Source organism: Notolepis coatsorum (genome assembly GCF_963971535.1).
Source record: "Notolepis coatsorum genome assembly, chromosome: 15".
Taxonomy (NCBI): domain Eukaryota; kingdom Metazoa; phylum Chordata; class Actinopteri; order Aulopiformes; family Paralepididae; genus Notolepis; species Notolepis coatsorum.
In genome coordinates, this window is record NC_140179.1 from 27,582,628 (window position 1) to 27,605,021 (window position 22,394).

Below are 22,394 nucleotides of genomic sequence, written 5' to 3' on the forward strand. Positions count from 1 at the left end.
TCCCATTCCCAGAGCCGCGCACCACCTGACCATCTGATGAGCGTCACCCTGGCCTGGGGGGACCAACGAGCCACGGTGGAGGCCCTCATCGACTCTGGGGCAGACGAGAATTTCCTCGACTTCGAGTTTGCTACCCGAGCCAACATTCCACTTGAGGACCTTGTGAGGCCCTTGGAGATCTTTTCGTTGGACCAACACCGCCTGGCCGACATCTCTCAACGCACCGGCCCAGTCGTTCTGACCATCGCTGGGAACCACGTCGAGAGAATCCAGTTCCTCATCACCCAATCCCCCCTTGTCCCGGTGGTCCTGGGTAGGCCCTGGCTCGCGCTGCACGAGCCCCACATCGCCTGGTCCTCCGGTACCATCAAGGGCTGGAGCTCCTCCTGTCACGCCCTGTGTCTGCAGGCGGCGTCCTGTCCCCCGCCCCGGAGGCCCGCTGGTGAGTCGCCTCCGGACCTCTCGTCCATACCTCCCGAGTACCACGACCTCTTGGAGGTTTTCAGTAAATCCAGGGCTCAGGCCCTTCCACCTCACCGCCCCTATGACTGCGCCATCGACCTCCGCCAAGGGGCTCCCCTTCCCGGCAGCCGCCTCTACAGTCTGACCGTTCCGGAGAAGAAGGCGATGGATCTCTACATCTCTGAGTCATTGGAAGCAGGACTCATTCGGCCTTCCTCCTCCCCGGTGGCGGCCGGTTTCTTCTTTGTTGGTAAGAAGGATGGGGACCTGCGACCCTGCATCGACTATCGCCAGCTCAACGAGATCACCATCAAGAACAAGTACCCTCTACCTCTCATGAACTCCACCTTCGAGCCACTGACCCAGGCCTCCGTCTTCACCAAGCTGGACCTCCGGAGTGCCTACCATCTTGTCCGTATCCGTGAGGGCGATGAATGGAAGACCGCCTTCAAGACCCCCAGGGGCCACTACGAGTACCTAGTGATGCCGTTCGGCCTCACCAATGCCCCGGCGGTATTCCAGGCACTCATGAACGACGTCCTTCGTGACATGCTGGAGGTGTTCGTGGTGGTGTACCTGGACGACATCCTCATCTTCTCCAGGACCCTCGAGGAACACATCCAGCATCCACAATCGGCTCTTCGTCAAGGCGGAGAAGTGCCGTTTCCACTCCGACTCCGTCGACTACCTGGGCTTCATCGTTGAGAAGGGCTTGACCCGAGCGGATCCTCGCAAGATCCAAGCTGTGGAGGATTGGCCTGAACCCACCACTCGGAAGGAGTTACAGAGTTTCCTCGGGTTCGCCAACTTCTACCGAAGGTTCATCCGGAACTACAGTCAAGTGGCGGAGCCACTTACCAAGCTGACCTCCCCCGCTCTGCCGCTCGACTGGTCCCCAGCGGCATGTGCTGCGTTCCGCTCCCTCAAGAAGAGGTTCACTTCCGCCCCTATCCTGCTCCACCCTGACCCCAAGAGACAGTTCATTGTGGAGGTGGACGCCTCGGATACTGGACTGGGCGCTGTCCTATCCCAACGTTCTCTTTCGGACCAGAAGGTACATCCTTGCGCCTTCTACTCGCGTCGTTTCCTCCCTGCCGAGAGGAACTACGACACCGGCAATCGGGAGCTGCTGGCGGTCGTGGCTGCGTTGGAGGAGTGGCGTCATTGGCTAGAGGGGGCCGAGGAGCCTTTTACCATCTGGACGGACCACAAGAACCTGACGTTCATCCGCGCTTCCAGGCGCCTCAACGGTCGGCAGGCGAGATGGGCCAGTTTCCTCAGTCGGTTCGACTTCTCGCTGACCTTCCGCCCCGGTTCCCGCAACACGAAGGCCGACTCCCTGTCCCGGTTACACTCCAAGGGGGCTCCACCCTCTGAGGACCCTACTCCCATCCTCCCGGAGGCCCGAGTGGTTGGAGCCATCACCTTGGGCATCGAGGGTGTGGTTAGACGTGCCCTACGCTTCCAGCGTGCTCCAAGCAACGTTCCTATTCATCGTCTCTTCGTCCCCGACTCTGTCCGGTCCCGGGTACTGCTTTGGGGCCATACCAGCCGGTTCGCCTGCCACCCTGGCGTCCATCGCACGTTCTCCTTCCTGGCTCGTCGTTTCTGGTGGCCCACCATGCGGAACGACGTCAAGGAGTTCGTATTGGCCTGCGCGGTCTGTGCCCGCAGCAAGGCCTCACACCAGGCACCCTCCGGGCTCTTACAGCCACTTCCCGTTCCAGGCCGTCCTTGGTCACATGTGGCACTAGACTTCGTCACAGGTCTTCCCTCCTCCCAGGGGAACACTTGCCTTCTGACCGTGGTGGATCGATTCAGCAAGGGGGTTCACCTCGTGGCCCTTTCCAAGCTTCCCTCGGCGGCCGAGACGGCGGACCTCCTGACTCACCACGTGTTCCGCCTTCATGGGTTTCCCCAGGACATCGTCTCTGACCGGGGGCCCCAGTTCACCTCCCAGGTATGGCGGGCCTTTTGCAAGGGATTGGGGGCGACGGTCAGTCTTTCCTCTGGTTATCATCCCCAGACTAACGGACAGACGGAGAGGATGAACCAGAGCGTGGAGTCTGCTCTTCGGTGTGTGGCAGCCGAGAGACCGGCATCCTGGAGCCGTTTCCTTCCCTGGGTTGAATACTCCATCAATTCAATGGTCAGTTCCGCCACCGGCCTCTCACCATTTGAGGTTTCCCTGGGCTACCAACCCCCTCTTTTCCCCGCACAGGAGGCGGAAGTGGCAGTTCCCTCCGTGCAGGACCACCTCGACCGCTGCCGACGAGTTTGGGAGATCACCAGGACCGCGCTGCTCCGGACATCTGAGCGCGCCTGTCGTGGTGCCGACCGGCGCCGGGTTCCTGCGCCGACTTACCTCCCTGGGCAGAGGGTGTGGCTCTCCGCAAGGGACCTCCCGCTTCGGTCCTCGGCCAAGAAGCTCAACCCCCGTTTCGTCGGACCTTTCGAGGTCCTGAAGGTACTCAGTCCGGCGGCCCTACGCCTGAAACTTCCTGCGTCCATGCACATTCACCCCGTGTTCCATGTCTCCCGGGTTAAGCCCGTCTCCCTCAGTCCCCTTATGCCTCAAGCTCCTGATCCTCCGCCTCCCGTGTTGGTGGATGGTCACCCCCAGTGGCAGGTCCGCCGGTTGATGGGTGTTCGTCGGCGGGGCCGGGGGTTCCAATACCTGGTGGACTGGGAGGGTTACGGCCCTGAGGAGCGTAGCTGGGTCTCCCGGCAGCTCATCGTGGATCCCGGCTTGATCACTGACTTCCATCGTGCCCATCCTGACGAGCCGGGTCGGCCTGGTCGCCGGGTGGCTCCCGTGGAGGGGGGGGTACTGTGAGGTTTTTGTCCTTTGCTCACTTACTCGCTCTGTTCCTTTAAGCCTACTCGCTTTGTTTCCATTTGTTTTCTGTTAATCATTTCATTCCCCTATTCACACGCTTCTTCCCAGAGACGTCGTTGATTGGTTCTCCCCCGTCCACACGCTTATCAATCACTTCCCTCAGCTGTCACTGCTTGTCAATTAAGCATTCCCGTATTATTTATACCCCGTTTCCCCATTCAAGTTTTGGTTGGATCGTTTTGATATTTCAGTTGCATTCGCCGTTCCTACTGCCTGCTGTTGTTTCCCTGTGCTTTGCCTCCAGGATATTCAAGAAGCATTCCTCTTGGACACCCTTTCCCCGAGGCGACGCGCTCGCTCCATTCTGTTCCAACGCTCTTTACGCACAACGCCTGGGTGAGTTTTTTATGACTGTCTTTGATCCAATTCCGTTTTTCGTGTGTTTATATAACACTGAAGATTTCCAGCTTTTTATCAGACAGTCACTCACCCAGCGTTTAGCCTTTTTTGGATTGTTTCATTGGGATAATATTTTGGCCTAACATCTCCCACTGTGTGTTTACACACCGAAGATATTATCACATTGGATTTAGATTTTTGGGACTTCGCTCACAGTGTTTATTTTGCACCTAAGATATCTATCACTTGGGATTGTGTTTGGAACGTTACTCACAGTGTGTATTTACACCGAAGATTCAGTCACTTGGATAACTCTGTTTTCGGGTACAAGTCACCTCTCCTGTTCACCTGCTCTGTTCCACCTGCACTCTGAGTTAACTCGCTCCCTCTCTCTCTCTCGGTCCCGCAACCACCTCGGAGATTCTGCCGAGAGAAGTCTGCAGAGCGGCTCTGACGTCAGCGTCTGCTTCCCCTGACTACCATCCCGGGAGAAGCTGCAGAGCAGCAACATTCATCCTTGCTTGTATTCCAGTCTTTGTTTGAACTCTTCCAAGTCTGTGCTGTTTATTTAGTCTTAATAAACAAGCCCTTGTTTTTGGCAACTCTGAATCCTACTCTCTTGTGTCGTTGCGTTTGGGGTCGGTGTCAAACCATAACACCTTCCTGATGACTTGTCGTACAGAACTTGTCGCTTTGGATTCAAGCGTCAGCTAAATTACTAAATGTAAATGTAAATGTACAGGTGACTGGATATAAAATATATAAATGAGTACTACTGAGTAATATTGCTAATCAAATGTATGTACAGTGTTATAGTATTATTATGTACAGTGATACAGGTATAGACATTATACCTGCGTAACTAGTAAGAATAGGTAAGAGATACTGTATGTACAGTATCTACAGATATGTAAAAGGTTATATGCAGGTATATACAGACAGATGTGGATAAATATATATATACAGGTATGGTAAGTATAAATATGTATATATATATATACACGGTATATACAGCATTACTGTACATGCTTCTCATACATGAATGACAGCTGCCACCCTGCCTAAAAACATCTATGATTAAACTGGGTACAAAATATACAAATGAGTAACTAAGTAAATATTCCGCGACAACACTGACAATATTAATGACTACACGGAAACAGTGCTAGACTTTGTTTGTACTTTGGTAGAAGAAACAATCCCCTCTACCACAATTAGAGTTTACCCAAACCAAAAGCCTGGGGTGGACAAATCCGTCTGTGAGGCTCTGAAAGCGTGCACCTCAGCATACAACGACGGACTTGTGACAGGCAACATGAATGACCACAAGGTGGCGAGATACAACGTAAGGAGGACAGTAATAGAGGCAAAACGGCGCTACAGGGATAAAATTGAACTTCAATATGAACAGGCTGACTCTAGAGGTATGTGGCAGGGCCTCAGAACGATGACAGATTACAAAGGCACCTCCCTCAAGCTGAACAGTGACATCCAATTGGCAAATGATCTCAATACCTTCTATGTGAGGTTTGAGGCTGTGAATAACAACACCAGCCTACAAACCACTGCAATGGAGGGGGGGGCACTGCCGATGGAGACTCAGTGTTCAGGATAACAGAACATGAGGTGAGGAGGACCTTTAAGAAAGTGAATTTCAGGAAGGCAGCAGGACCGGACGGTATCCCTGGCCGCGTCCTAAAAGTCTGTGCAGACCAACTGGCCCCGGTATTCACTGACATATTTAACCTGTCCTTAGAACAGGCTGTCATCCCCACCTGTCTGAAGAAGTCCACCATTATCCCTGTACCCAAAAAATCTAAGCCTGCTTGCCTCAACGACTACTGCCCTGTAGCTCTCACCTCCATAGCCATGAAGTGCTTTGAGAAGCTAGTGAAGGGCTACATCTGTTCCTCCCTCCCCATCAACCTGGACCCCCTGCAATTTGCATATCGCCCCAACAGGTCCACGGAGGATGCCATAGCCCATGTGCTGCACACAGCAGCATCACACCTGGACAAGAGGCAGGGGAACTATGTGAGAATGCTATTCATCGACTACAGCTCAGCATTCAATACCATAGTCCCCTCCAAACTCATAGCCAAGCTCAGGGACCTGGGCTTGAATTATGACCTCTGCCAGTGGGTCTTGGACTTCCTGATGGGCAGACCCCAGGTGGTGAGAGCAGGCAACTGCACCTCCTCATCCATCACTCTCAACATAGGGGCCCCCCAGGGCTGTGTTCTGAGTCCCCTCCTCTACTCCCTGTACACACAAGACTGTGTGGCACAGCGGAACAACAACACAATCATCAAATTAGCTGATGACACAGTAGTGGTGGGCCTGATCTCTGCAAACGACAAGAGGGCCTATCTGGAAGAGGTAAAGGTTCTAGCAGGATGGTGTCAAGAGAACAGGCTCTCCCTGAACATCAGCAAAACAAAAGAGATGATTGTGGACTTTAGGAGGTCAGGGGTCAGGGACTACAGCCCCCTCAGCATCGACGGGGCGCGTGACGTCTCTTTCATTCATTTATCTAGTTTCTGTGATCGTATAGTCTTATCCCTTCTCTCTGCATTGTTTGCATTTCAGGTGTTCGGTTCTATGAAGGAAGCGCAGACGAGGTGGTCTGAATCAAACAACTGGGGTGTTTATTCCATTCTTAATAAAACACATTTATGAATCAAACAAGTACAGGGTCTTCATTGTATATCTAATCGTCTCTTTGGTGGAGCATTCGGTCCATGATCGGATCAGCTGCGGCCGTCAGAGCGTTCTTCTCCTGGTGTTGGTTGTCTCGGCAACATGAGGCCTTTTCTCTGTTGATGCTGGTTGCCAAGGCAACCTTGGTTTTCCTGTTCTCAGCGCTCAGGGCAGGGAGCGCTTGATTTCGTCTCGGCGGAGTCTGGATCCCCTGCTGTAAGGCGATCTTCTATCATCGTCTGTGTCCGTGGCTCTGTGCATGTCCGGCTCTCGAGTCTCCGGTTCTCCAGTCTCCTTCTGTCAGCTTCCCTGCTGCTTAAATGAGAGAGAGAAGACCTTTTCCCTGCCTGTCAGGTGACAGGGATCGGCCTTTCCCATTGGCCAAATTCCTTCTAGCAGGAATTCCTTTTGTGAGTGACACGTCATCCTGGTCTGGTGACACAACGTTACACAGTCTATAATGGGGAGAATCCGACTGGCTGTTAGCCGTTCTATTCCATTACCTTATTTGGGAATCCTTACAGTTCTTCTCTCCGTGCACAGAGAATAGCATACGTCCTTCAACAGAAAATAGAATACTTGGTCTCTGATTAACCGATAAGGAGTCCTGTGTCATGGTTTCTTTTATCCTTATTATTTAAGAGTTATTCTTTATTGTGACTACCGTTTCCTAATAGTTTTAAGAGTTATGCCTACATGTAACTTATGAAATTGCCTTATTTAATGTTACATCCTACTGATGGTATGTCTATTCTCTTAGTAATAACCTTTCTTTAACCTTATTTTAGCTTAAATGAAACACTAAGTCTTTTGTTTAGTTTTTAACATAATGGTCCTTGCTTTGTTTTTTAGTAAATGTCTTGTTCTTTGGTTAATTTGTTAATTAGGCTTTAACCTGGTTCTCTAGACAGCTTTCCTGACTCAGAATGACCGGTCACTTTTCTCTTAGTCAATGATTATTGCAGCTATTCAAATACCACCTATTGCCTTAAGTTACTAATCGACTACAGAAGGCTATTTTCAGTTTGGGATCTGTGTGGTTTGCTGGGGGAAGCCTTTTATCTCCATCTAGGTGGGGGAGAAATCCGAATGGTCTCCTGTTCGATTTATTATTATACATGGCCATTTGGTTTTACTGACCAAGCGTTACTGCAGCCCAAACCTGCTGTGCTCCCTGACCTAGGTGGCCTTCCTTGGAGCTATTTTTACAGGGGATGGTACGGTTAACAGCTGTTTGCTTGAATCTGGCTCCTTTGCTGAGGAGACAGCCTAATCTTTGATTCCTTCTGTAATCCAACTTACCACAGTATTTCATCTAGTATCATTTTGTACAGTTTCTGGATATTTTACATTTTACAAGATAATATGTGACCCAGTCTGGTGATGTAGCCTACAAGTCGCCAGGGTGAAATGACAGATAGACACAATAAAAAAAGTTTTTTTTTTTTTTTTTTTTTTTTTTTATATATAACTACAGTTCGAGAGTTGAAGAACATATTTAGTACAACAGCGAACAGATATAATAACTCTAATTGTAAGAATTCTGTGTTTAAAAAAGGCCATTTTGAAACACAGTTTGTGCTCTCCACAGAAGAGAGGTGGGGGCTGGGTTCATTTTTGCATCTGAATAGAGCTGCGTGTTGGGATTCAGATTCACTGAGCCAGGTAAAGGCATTCACACAGAGAGAGTCATTAACGTTAACGATGGACACATTCAGGTGAGGGTAGTTGTCCACGCCCCCCCAAACTAGCTGAAGTGTGAACATCTTTGAGAGACGTTTTCTCCCCTTGAGTGTTTTAGACAACAGACTGAGTTACAAGATTTAAATGAATATATGATATTCAAAACATTCTCATATTTCAAAGTATGACACATCATTTGAAAGCTTACATTCTGTACTTTCACAATCTGGAAAAATCTGGAAAATGAAAATGGAGACATGTGGGCTAAAGCACTGGTCGTGGTCACATATACGACACGCGTGAACACTTTAGGCAACCAACTTGCGCTTCCGCGTTGCTCTGAATTGCTCTGATTGGCAGAGCGCACGCATGCGCATGAGCCGCGACGTGCTCCTCAGAGGCAGGAATACTAAGCTCCCCCTTAAGCTCCAGGAGAGAGGAGAGAGGCTGAAAACCCGTAGTTCTTGCCCGACTGATAAAAATAAAAAATTGCGATTTACCCGGTGGCTACAACAACACGCATGTAGTCACTGTGTGTTGTTGTAGCCACCGGGTAAATCGCGATTTTTTATTAGTTTGTCATGACAAACCAATTACATAATCCAACATATGTGTAAAGGCACAACATATTCCAGTTAACGTATATTTTTTTAATGATTCGTTACGGCGCAATCAATACTTCCATGCGTTCGGGACCTCCATGTTTTGGGGGTATTCATCAGAAAAATCGGATCCGGGATTCGGCTCCCATCAGTCGGGCAAGAACTGCGGGTTTTCAGCCTCTCTCCTCTCTCCTGGAGCTTAAGGGGGAGCCGCGCCCGGCCAATCAGAGAAACGCGGAAGGCGCTCGGCCAATCAGAGAAACACGGAAGCGCAAGTTGGTTGCCTAAAGTGTTCACGCCGACGGGCCACCGGTTGAGAGAGTGAACAGTTTTAAGTACCTCGGAGTCCACATATCCGAGGACTTGACATGGACCACACACATTGACAGTGTTATCAAGAAGGCACGCCAACGCCTCTACTTCCTTAGGCGCCTGAGGAATTTCCAAGTGAGTCAGAAGATCCTCAAGAACTTCTACTGATGCACAATAGAGAGCATCCTGACTGGCAATATCACCTCCTGGTTTGGGAATAGCACTGCACAAGACCGTAGCAGACTACAGAGAGTGGCCCGTTCAGCCGAACGCACAATCGGAGGTGGGCTTCCCACTCTCCAAGACATTTACAACAAGCGCTGCATGGGTAAGGCTAAGAGAATAATCAAAGACCCCAGCCACCCAAACAACTGCCTCTTTGAACTGCTGCGGTCAGGCAAGCGATACCGGAGTCTCATGGCAAGCACAGAGAGACTCAGAAGGAGATTCTATCCCCAGGCCATCAGGATGCTCAATGAACAATAACAAACCATCAATACACGCACAGCACACACATCCACATGCACACACTCACTTTAAATAAACAACACACTGTAGCACCCACTTTACCACTTTAGACACTAACACACTTTATAGTTATTGGTAAGGAAATTTGCACATCAATCTCATTCCTTATTGCACCTCATTGCACCTCACCACCACAAGGTGGCACCACAAGCTAAGCTATACCTCACCATTTCTACACTGTACTCTACCTGCACTGTATATACTGTACATATACTGTATATAGGTATATTGAAATTTTTTGTTGTTTACACTTGTTTACGTACTTGACTTTCTATTCGCTGCGACCCCCTGGGCCTCGAGTTCCCCCACTGACAACCTTCGTCGTTGACAGACACAACACCAGGCTCACCACACACAGACGCAGAATGTGTGGCGTGGGAGCCGCTTGACAGCACAGCATTCTCACGGACAGACCCAGGCCTAGCCAGCAACTGGGTGTCAGCCCCCGTCCCCATGAGTAGCGAAACGTGGGGCCGCTTGTGCTTCACTGAAGGCCCGCGGCCCGCAGCCAAAGGGAACAAATCAGAGCCCGTATCCCGCTGGTGTTGGGGGGGGGGGGGGTGACCGGAGAGCGAGCTAGACACAGCTAGACGGCAACGTTTTTTTTAGGGCGTACTCATCTAATGTAGCGATCCCTCGGCCACCAAGGCTGTCGGCCTTGTGATCACCTGTTGTCTTTGTGTCCAGGGTACCTCAGGCAGGGGAAACATGGCCGCTGGTCGGGGTCCTCGCCACAGCCGCTGGCGAGGCCGCGCCCTCACCTCTGGCTGCGCTGTGTGAGGCGGTGTGGGGCCTAGGTCAAATACCGCCCGCGCTCCTGCGGAAAGACCAAAGTCCCTCTGCAGAGAGGGGAGCCCTGAGGAGGGAAAAACCTTCTCTCCTCCTCAAGGGGAGACTGATCCAACCAAAGATGTCTGTGAACAAGCGTTGACAGCATCCTAGCCCTCCCTGCGGTTATAGCTTGCGGCTAGGTCAAAAGCTGAATAACCTCAAAACCTTGCGCCATGTTTTGACGTCGGCTGGCCCTAAGGCCCCACCACACGACACCATTTTTGACAGAAAAAACAGCAATTCGAACAATGTTGTCAGATGCTGCTAATTCTATACCGCGGCGGTATAGGCTTTAACAGCCCACCAGCCACCTGCCGGGCCGACTCGCCTCATGGCGTCGGCCGGGCGGGACACTGTTCCACCATGTCAGAGGCAAAGGACTGATGCCACCTGCTTCACAAGCATGGAGCACCAGTGGTGGCTGCAGACAAAAGACTACTACTAGTGAAGCATTGCCTCACTAGTAGGCATGCAGCAACCTCCACTGTGATGTGCACCCATGAAGGGGTAAATGAATAAATGAACGAAAAGTCCACTAACACACTGCAGAATGGGCTAGCCCATACACACAATTGTTAAGGGGATGCAGACCAGAGAAAAACACCAGTCCCGCACACAATTCATAGATTCACAAAAAGCACACCAGCCCTGAGCCTCAGCCCATCCACCCAGGAAAATGGTAAACAAGCCCCCGTTAAACCCCCAACATTAGACACCGATTGACCATCACAATGAATGGTTAAGAGGAGGGAAGACCTTTTAGTAAAGACAGCCCTCGGCGAGGAACAAAGAACGGAGACCCAGCATTGTAGCATTAGCATTAGCCGCACGCACTAGGATAGTTGGGAAAACACCCAAAACAGAGTCATGACGACCATGTTTTCCCAAATATCCTGCCCCTCGTGCCAATACATCACATGGCTGTCTCACGGGACAACGAGTATTACTCATGCTAGTATCAATGCCTGACAACGCAAGCCTACCTGTGCGCGACGTAGCTCGATTGCTAACCGTTGCGCGATGTCCCTCGATCTGCTGTCACGAGATGAGGAAACCCCAGGACAGGCCCGATGCGCTGTTAGGATGTGCCGAGAAGATTCCAGGGGCTGGTGAACCTCCGGCGAAAACCCAACATTGTGTAATTTCTCCCTGCGTTTCATAACAACTAGTTCACGGAGTGCACTGCAACGTCCGTGTTGGAAACAAAAAAGAGGAAGGTAGAGTGTGACCATGTCCGGCGTCATATAGGTAGGACGCGGGGGCGTGGCCTGGTCACGTGCATGTGAGTGCAATTGTTTGTTTGTGAGCACAGTAGGTGCTAGGAGATAAGAGATATCTCATAATGGCGAAGAGCGAGACGCGATGGCCAGTATGATAATATGACGAATGTTACTTGGAAGGTTATTCCATGACCACACAGCCCTGTAATTTACAGTTTTTTTCTGTTGTATTATGATGTCACGTGTTGATGGACTGGTCAAATGTATATAGTCTCTTTTTTAGACTCTTCTTGTATCACAAACAGTACTGTATTTGTAAATCTTTGTAAATCTGTAAATCTGGTATGTCATATGTCAATGTATAGATGTAGCAGTACTGTCTATCTGTATGTCATATGTTATGATGAATTGAAAATGGGGGACCCTGATGTAAACAAGACGAAAATCTTTCTCTGGTCTGCATCCCCTTAACAATTGTGTGTATTGAGCCGTACTGTGTTGTACCCATTCTGCAATCTGTTAATACAATGTTTAATCAATCAATCAATTAATCAATCAATCAATTAATCAATCAATCAATCAAGCAATCAATCAATCAATGGGAGCTCACCTGCAGCTCAAAGCTCTGCTGCTCGTCACAGCGCCCCCCCACACTGGGAGGAGTCAGCAGGCAGTCGATCCCGTAGGCCGTGCCCGCGCTGAACCGGAGGTGCCTCTGGACGATGCGACACGTTCCACCGTTGATGAAGATTTCTCCCTGTTGAGAAATGAGTTAGTGAATGCCAAGTATTCAATTTATACAGTAACTCCTTTTGTTCTGCCATTATATAAGATCATATAAGATATTCCTTTATTGATCCCCTTGGGGGAAATTCAGGTGTCATGTCTTTTTACTGCTGTGAAGCACTTTGAGCTACACTTCTTGTATGAAAGGTGTTATACAAATAAAGTTTTTTATTATTATTATAATTATTATTATTATTATAGCAGCATGGGGGAGTACAGGTATGGGTAATGGCAGGGTAATAGGAAGACAATAAATATAGGCAATACAAAATTTTAATATTAATAAAAGTAAATAGTAGACAAAAAGGTGCAGATGAGGGTCTGTATAATATATCGGTCATAATACACACTGCACTAGAGAAATACTACTTCTGGACTACTAACTACTACAGAAAAACGTGTTTTTCTACAACTCAAGTTCAGACCTATGTTACACTATTTCATTAGAACTAACAGTGAATTATCTTTATTGTATCAGACACTTCAGATTGTCATCTTTCAAAAGAGACCAGGCTCATGCATGTGCTATAAGTATAAAGTATAAATAAAGTTTTGGTTTGCAAAAAAAGTATGCAGTCCTCAAAAACGAAAACTAAAATGGCCAATTTTGGAGGCGCCTAAGAGTCATAATACACACTGCACTAGAGTCCATGCAGGGTTTAGTGGTTAAGAGTCATAATCAGTGGTGCAGTGCTGGGCAACCGCGGTCAAACGGCGTTTGGGCTTCGAAGTGCGCGCATCATATTATTATGCAAAGTCTAGGTGATAAGTGCCTAGACTTTGCATAATAATAGGATACCGTTTGGCCTCCGCCCATATTACGACTGCACCCCTGGTCATAATACACACTGCGCTAGAGTCTGTTCAGGGTTTAGTGGTTAAGAGTCATAATACACACTGTGCTAGAGTCCGTGCAGGGTTTATATTAGTGGTTAAGAGTCATAATGATAATACACAGGGGTGCTCCAGTAGCACACCATGTTACCGCGCTGCGTCGCGGGACTCCGTGCTGCGTCACGGATCTGGTTGACTCCGAGTTCGATTCCCGGACTCGCCGTCATTTGCCGAATGTCTCCCCCTGCTCTCTCTCCCGTTTCACCCTACAACTGTCGGTCATGCTTGACCAGAAAAGCGATAAACGCTAAAAAATAAAGTTAAAAAAAAAAAAATAGTCATAATACACACTGCACTAGAGTCCATTCAGGGTTTAGTGGTTAAGAGTCATAATACACACTGCACTAGAGTCCATTCAGGGTTTAGTGGTTAAGAGTCTGACATTTCTCAACAGTTCTCAAGTTCTGCCGCCGTTCGTTCTCCAGCTGCTGGCTGCAGCCCATGCAGTGCTCTTCACACTTGCCATGTTGTTGGTTCCTCCACAGCTGAATGTGAGCGGGGAGCCCTGGAGGGTCCGGGCTGAGTCCAGGTGGATCAGCTCTGCAGCAGAGACCTGAGGACGGAGCAACAACGTCTTGTTTTATCCAGAAGTGATCTATATTTCACGCTGATCCATATTTAATCTGACACCACAAGCACTGGTAGACGATGAGCTGCACCCAGAGACCTTCGGTCCGTGGAGGATGTGATACTTGAGGTACTCCAGCAGCTGAGGTCGGTTCTGCTGGTTGAAGAGGAAGTCCCTCTGCTCCTGGGGCAGGGCGGCCATGGTGCGGTCCGATGGCAGGAACACGGTCACCGGCCTGAGCATCGGGTCGTTCACCACGTCCATCAGGCCCGTGTCCTGCACAGGGACAACCAGTCCAGCCGTGAGCAGCCGGGCCTGGACTTCTAGATACTACTTATACACCTGCATATAACCCACTCTGTATGATAGCATGTACAATAATGCTGTATACATATCCACATGTCTATACATACCTGCATATAATCATTCTATATACCTACTTATACACCTGCATATAACCCATATAACTCTGTATGATAGCATGTACAATAATGCTGTATATACCGTATAATCATTATATATACTGTACATAGTTACCTACTTATACACCTGCATATAACTCTGTTTGATAGCATGTACAATAATGCTGTATATACCTGCATATAATCATTCTATATACCTACATATACACCTGCATATAACTCATAACTCTGTATGCTAGCATGTACAATAATGCTGTATATATCTATCAGCATGTCTGTACATATGTGCATAATCATTATATATACCTACTTATACACCTGCACATAACCCATATAACTCTGTATGATAGCATGTACAATAATGCTGTATATACCATATATGCCTGAAGCCTAGTAAGCCTAATATCGCACTCAGAGGATCATATTGTGTAATTGTTTTGAATCCTTGAAAAGGTCTATACAGCAACACTACCACATTGAAACAGTCTACAGTATAAAAGACCAATACAGCAACACTACCACCAACATTGCCACCTTCAATGGACCCAGGTCTCAGATACCTGGATCTTTTTCCCTGAATCAATAGGGATCAACAAAAAAACAACCTTCTTACTGTCTTTTACTATGATGTACTTTGCTACTATGTCTATACTACTATCTACTACTACTATCTACACATGCAGACCTCCACAGGATACATGAGCACTCACCTCCAGCAGATTGTAGAAGGTTTTGTAGCCATGCTTAGCTGCCACATCGGTCAGGTTGAGCTGTGTTAGCTTGGGCAAAGAGAAAGATAGAGATATGTAAGACGGTAGTGTATTTGATACTATAGGCCTTCACGGTTAGACTTGTTGTCAGCTTGGTGAACGATGGTAAAAAACAACAAAAAACAACAACAACAATCGAATATCTGAGTGAGGGTTCCATTATAGTGTAGCCTCCAGTATGAGGTAGAGTTGTTAATGTCCCCATGAAACGGCTAGCAGAATGATATTTGATTCTGCATAATATTCACGCAGTTTCCGGTAAAACAGGAAGCTAGGGAGGGACTTGTCGTGGATATTGATAGACGTTTACAGTAGTCAATAGCACTGAATGCGTGTTACGGTCGACTCATTAGCCAGCAAGCTAATGTTAGCAACACAAGTTAGCAACGTTAAAAGCTAACGTTGAACATTGGTTTCATTAAAGCCAAAGGCAGAGGGCTTACTTAGTTACAATGTGTTGATTGATTGATTGAAGTTTATTTCAAATATGCAGCAACAACAAACAAACAAACAAACAACAAGTACAGATATAGCCTTAAGCCATTCAAATAACAAATGTATAAAAAACATTTTTTGTAAATGTCATTCTAGAAAGCTGTAGTAGAAATAGTATGTTCTCCCCCCCTCCCATTTGTCATCCCCCCACACCTACTGTAGTCCCAATTCCCCCTGATTAATCCTCAATACCCACGTCCTGTCTCCCCATCTCCATTAATCAATCCCTTTGTCCCCTGATCGTTCAGTCTTCCCATCTCCCCTGATCAATCAATCACCAGCCTTTTGTCTCTCACCTCCATTACCTAAAACCCCCACTGTACACAACATAGTACACAACGTAGTACACAACATAGTACACAACATAGTACACAACGTACCGACGTTGACGACAGCTCCTTTCCTTTTTCCATACTCGGTGGGAACAAAATGGAATCGATCTCATGGATAATCCCATTGGTGCTGACTTCATCGCTGCGAGTCACATTAGCCTTGCCGATGAAGAGGAAACCCTGGAAACATGAAATATTACATGTGATGAGATGACATCTCCAATCTACCAAAGTCAGCCCACGTTACCCCACTTCTCAGAGAGCTGCACTGGCTTCCCATCGCCACACGCATCCGCTTCAAGGTCCTTGACCTGGCATATCGTGCAGCGAGCTCCTGCCTACCTCCGGTCAATGGTCTCTAACTACACACCCTCAAGACCCCTACGCTCTGCGTCTTCTAGCCACCTGAGTCCCACTCCTATCCGATCTCCATTTCACTTTCATCAAAGAGAAACAGGCTATTCTCAGTCCTTGCATTTTTCTACATTTCTGTTGTGCTTAAATCAACACCCCTGGCCCTTGTCCAGTGTGGAGCTTCAGCTATTGACTATGTGTGGTATTGAAAGGGTTAACGTTTTGTAGTGTGGTAGTGAACGGGTTAACACAGTCGATGTGCAGGCCTTTTCTTTTTTATCATAAAGACCTTGAATTCAGTCCCCTGGTACGACGCGCTGTTTGTATGGTGACGTCAAGGTGAAACTGGGTCAACGGGGTTCCGAGTAACAGGATGCACCTGATGCAGAAATATCTTTCATTTTAAAGTAGGGATGTTCGATATTGGCTTTTTTACCGATAACCGATATTGTCCAACTCTTAATTTCCGATACCGATATCAACCGATACCGATATATGCGGGGTTCTTATTTGATTGCCTGGGTAAATAAAGGTTAAATAAATGTAAAAAATGCACAGGGAAGTATATCACAAAGCAGGATTATCAAATTAGCCAGATAGCTTAGAGCTAAAGTCATCAAATATCAGGGTTAAGAATGTGATCCATGGTCATAGATATTCATAATTATGAAAAAAAAGAAAAGTGAGAATTAATTTATATATTTTCTGATCTGGCTAACTGGGTGAAATGGCACCCAGATCACTCTTGAGATGTTACAGTAGTTTAAATTTTTAGTTTTATTTGTCACAGATAAGGTACATACATTATAGTGAAATGCTTGGTTCTGTATGACCCTCCTGAGATTATTCTTCATACAGTAAAAGAGTAAAATACCAAACACTACAGAATAAAAGCTAGCTAATCAGATACTCTGGTCACCTGAGAGACGGAGGTGGTCAAGACGGTCCCCGCCAAGGTGGTCAGGTTTCTGGGCGTGGTCAGGTCGCTGAGCAGGAGGGTGTGACACATCACAATGTGGTTCCGAAGGACTTCTGCGTACTTGTCTCTCTGCTTGTATTCCAGCAAGGCTCTCATCTACGGTGGAAGCACAATCTCAACATGAATTATATCAGATAAGGAACCATTTGGATCCCTGAGTTTGCTCTGAACATGGTGAATCTGCATTTTGCTATGATGCCTCTCTAGCTCTGTGTGTGATTGGGTTGGCTAGCTAGCGGCTAACGTTGCGTTAATGTTACAAGGGTGCATTGCAAAGCTTATTTATAAGCATTGACATTTTCACTGCACATAGACACAGCGCAGGGGGGTAAAGCTGGGATTTATAAGCACTCTGGAGCTATGTGGTCAACACTTTTGAGGAAATGCTGAGAGTGGAACAGCTGAAGGGCTCTGCTGTCGAAACCGCTTCAGCATTATTTCCACTCGCTGCTCAAATAAACGTATCACGGTTGATTGTGGGCGGGCGGTGGCAGATCAGTGCCTATTCACATCAGCGAGCAGAATGGCTTGTTTCTGTGTTGTTGTTTTTTTTCTCAGCTGAACTGAAGAAACGGGACTGTGTAGAGATTTCACATCTAGTCAGTGTTGGTACAACCCCACATTGCTAGAAAACAATGCAAACCACTGTAAAATGCCATTTATAAGATAGGGGACCTTTAAAGCTTGAGTTTCTCACCTCTGTTGCAGAGTTTAAAACCTTGATCTCCAACCTTTGTCAATCAAGTTGTATGTGTTTTAATTTATTTGTTATCCTTACTTTTGTCTCGCCTCGTTGTCTTATTGTCTTATCTTATGATTTTATATGCCTTTTTTTGGCTTATTTATGGACGTACACTCAACGTGACTGTAAATGAGGGAAACCTCAGTTGCCCTTTGAGTTTAAATAAAGTTTTAAATTTTTATTTTATATTTCATCTTTTTCCTCCTCCTTTTTCCTCCGATTTTCTCCCATCCCAATGTTAGTCGTTATGCCAATTCCCAATCCCCTTCCTGGTCGCTGCGCACTTACCCCCCACAGTCGGTCTGGGAGAGTGGAGGCTATCACGTGCTTCCTCCGACACACGTCCAGCCAATCAACCGCTTCTTTTCACCTGGCAGCGCGGACTCTCACTGAGAGGGTAATGTGTGGAAGGATCACACTACCGCCCTTAGATCCTATCCGCGCTGAGCAGGCGCCCCGACCGAACTGTAGGAGTCGCAGTTTACAACGACCCGGACCCACCCTGCCAGCTTTCCCACCCTCTAATACAGCCAATTGTATTAGTGTGAACGGCCAGCCAAGCTGGTGACAACGCCGGAGCAGTGAGCTGGATTCGAACAGGCGAATCCAGCGTCTCCGATGTTGGTGAGGAACGCAATCTCCGCTACGCCACCTGACCGCCCCTTAAATAAAGGTTATAAATAAAATGTACCAAATCCATTTTCAGGTTTTTCAATTGAAAGATGTTTAGACTGTAGAGTTTGAGATTTATTTTCACACCACCATTATTTATTATTATCCTTCTCTTACTAGTTACGCTGCTGGTCAGTATGACTACTACCATACTGTCTTTATACCTGTATCCAGGGCCGCCTGGAAGAAATGCGAGGCCCTGTGCGAGATTTAAAATAACTCAAAACTCCCATACCTACTGGGAGAAATACAAGAATGTGAAATAAAGCCCATTTGAATTGAAGAGAGAGAGATAGAGAGTGTTAGAAAGAGAGAGAGAGAGAGAGAGAGAGAGAGAGAGAGAGAGAGAGAGAGAGAGAGAGAGAGAGAGAGAGCATGTGTGTTTGTGTGTTAGAGAGAGAGCATGTCTGTGTGTCAGTGTGTGTGTTTGTGTGTGTGTTAGAGAGAGGGCATGTATGTGTGTGTGTTGTTTTAGAGAGAGAGAGAGAGAGAGAGAGAGAGAGAGAGAGAGAGAGAGAGAGAGAGAGAGAGAGAGAGAGAGAGAGAGAGAGAGCTCAACGGCGGGAATAGAATAGGTTGCATGAACTCACCATAACGCAGTATCAATGGCAAAGTTGGAAGGAGACTTTCCGTGGAGATGAAAAGTACCAGTCCCTTGGGAGTCCTAGTTTTCTGCCACACGTTAGCACTCGATAATTTAGCAATTAACTAAAGGCAGGGACGTGTAACTAGCGTTAGCTAATGCTAGCTAGCTAGCGTTAGCTAACGCTAGCTAGCGCTAGCAACGCTAGCTAACTAGCGTTAGCTAACGCTAGCTAGCATTAGCTAACGCTAGTTACGTGTCCCTGCCCTTAGCAAATTGCTACTAGTACTAGCCGACATAGCTATAGCCTGACTGAAGGTTCTTCTAACATGCAACAACTTTCATCTTCAGTCCATCTGCCGAACATCCTCTTCGTCTTGGCAAAGTTGGCATAACCATCATACTTGGTATTGATAACAAGCTTATGGCCCACGGTGTAATTTCTTCTGATCCATGCTGCTTTTGAAAAGACATCCACTCGCTCCTCTGAATAGCGCTGAATAGATCCCTGTACCTCGTGGGTCCGGGAAGAGCCCGGAAACACTATTCTAAAATCTGTAGAGCAGCAGAGCAGCAGAAACCGGAACACTGCAGTCTGCAGAGCCGCAGAGGCAGGAACAAGTCAGACACATTCTACAAACGTGTCTAATGTGAAATATATAAGCATATAAGCAAAACTAGATTTTAGGTCTGTGATGAAAAAGGGCCTCGCGGGAAGGGGGGCCTCGAAAAAAAGAATAAAAAAAGAATAAATAAAAAATATTTTTCTTTTATTTTTTTTATTTTTTTTTGTGCGAGGCCCCCCTTCCCGCGAGGCCCTGTGCGACCGCACTGCTCGCACACCCCATGAGGCGGCCCTGCCTGTATCACTGTACATATTAATACTACAACTCTGTACATACATCTGATTAGCACTATTACTCAGTAGTAATCATTTATATACAGTATTTTGTACCCAGTTTAATCACCTGTACGTTGTATATTGCTGTTGCACTTTACTGCTACATTTGCACTCTGGTTGGATGCCAAACTTTAGTTGTACAGTACTTGTGCTGTATGATGACAATACATTTGAATCTAATCTAATCTAAACCACCAGTATTTAACTTTCACCAATTTGCAAAAGCAACTTCTCAGGGTCAGATTTACAAAGATATTCGTGGAGATGAGGTGCTTTTGAGGCTGCAATTAATGTATGGTATTCACTAAAGGGGTGCGTGGGCTTGGATATGCAGTATGCATCACGTCGTGTCTTGGTAAAGTGTGCTCCTCTTATTCGTACATGAGTTTGAGGGAAATCGCCTGTCATATAGACCTCTCACGTCATTATGACATCATAAGCCCTGGTGCATTTATTCCCATCTATGGCAGAAATTAAGTATTTTCCTTCCCTGTTTTACCAAAAATGTTGTCCTTGATGCTGAATGTGGGGTTAATGGGAAAATTGTGTTTCATCAAAGGACTTTACGTTTTGTTAATGTTAACAAAAATGTAAGTCAAATTGCTAACCTCAAATGACGATTGACCTCACTGCTAAGCTAGTTTTGGCTAGCAATTTTTCCTATTTTTAAACTGTCGCTTAAAATTCTAAATCCCCTGTCTTATCAGAGAGAGAAATTAACTTGTTCACGGGACCACAGCTGCATGAACCACAGACGAAGCTAGGAGCGATCTATTAATGGTCCATTCATTCTCCTATAGCTGCAGCAAAGACTGGAGACTCGGGAGAAGCCAGAGAAGACGTCACCCGTGAGAGGTCAGGTGAACATTTCAAATGTATTGCCTGACTACTGGCCCTGGTATTAATTAGGGATGTTCGATATTGGCTTTTTTACCAATATCCGATATAACGATATTGTCCAACTCTTAATTTCCGATACCGATATCAACCGATACCGATATATGCAGGGTTTCCCCCCCCAAAAAACGGAATAATTTCAGGTAATTAATTAACATTACATATCTATTGTCGTGGAATTAACACAACATTATGCATACTTTTGACAATAAATAAAGTAAGAATTTGTTCTTACTTGCTTGCCTGGGTAAATAAAGTTTTTCAATTTTTTTACAGATACCGATAATTTTCGATATTGCATTTTAATGCCAATATCGGTAGGCCGATAATATCGGACATCTCTAGTATTAATGCATCCTGCGTCTCCCTCGTCCAAAAAAACCCTCTCTAACCAGAGTCCTATCTAAAGGGTGACTCAGTCAGCAAATTCCAAGCAGGTGCCCTCGCCTTCGTTTATAACCTTGTGTGGTGTTCGGAGCTGCGGGACTAATTTTCAATGTTTACTAAAAGATAAATGATAAAAACGAACTATTTGTTTAACCTGAGACTCATTGACCTTGGCTGATTTTATGTGAAAAATAACACATTTTCATTGAGTGAACACTGTGCACCTTCCCCACACATTTATATTACATACAGTACAGATCCAGCTCTTAAAAATCGCACCTCTACTGCAAGGGGCGCAGTAAACAGTTTGAGTGCATGGACCAGTTTGAGTGCACGGAATAGTTTGAGTGCACGGAACAGTTTGAGTGCACGGAACAGTTTGAGTGCACGGAACAGTTTGAGTGCACGGAACAGTTTGAGTGCACAGAACAGTTTGCCCTGCGCTTCTTATTTTAGTAAATCTGCCCCCGTGTTTTAGACTTGAGTACACAGAAATCCAGGAGAATAAGTACGAGAATAAAGAATAATCTCCATAGTCATATAGAGCAAGATAATGTACACTATTCTTTTTATGCTCAATAAACGAGATGAGATGAAGCCTGACCAAAAGAGCTAGTACAGGCAATTCCATTGACGTTCAGTCATTGCTGAAGATTAAAGAAGCAGTTTTCCATGATGAATGTTGGATTAAAAGCAGCAGGTCCATGTGAGTTTGTTGTGTATATATGCTGATGGAATTAAATGGTTCTTCTTCTCTTCTCGAGACTGGAAATGCAGGGAGGTTTCTCACCGTGGTGCGGTCCTTCTCGAAGGCCTCTGCCGTCGGAGCGAAGACGGTGAACGGACCTCGACCCTTCAGAGAGATCTCTGCTATCTGGAAACAGAGCACGGATGGATACATAGATACTTGAATCATCTTCGAGAACTAACGGCAGCAGAATTCGAGAACTACTAGGAATGTCTGATCACTGAGTGTGTCTGACTCCCACCTAAACGGCACGTATAACGTATATCACGCCGGTTAGGGTACCTTATG

The 22,394-nt window shown here is 46.8% G+C and overlaps 1 protein-coding gene across 1 annotated transcript in view; it reads right to left on the minus strand.

Moving 5' to 3' along the window:
- Positions 1-22,394, minus strand: part of stab2 (stabilin 2) — a 156,672-nt gene that overhangs the window by 37,720 nt on the left and 96,558 nt on the right. The window contains 7 exon segments of the mRNA XM_084330948.1: positions 12,187-12,333; positions 13,720-13,809; positions 13,924-14,100; positions 14,957-15,025; positions 15,892-16,023; positions 17,117-17,272; positions 22,149-22,232. Of these exon segments, the coding sequence (XP_084187074.1) occupies positions 12,187-12,333; positions 13,720-13,809; positions 13,924-14,100; positions 14,957-15,025; positions 15,892-16,023; positions 17,117-17,272; positions 22,149-22,232 (855 nt within the window).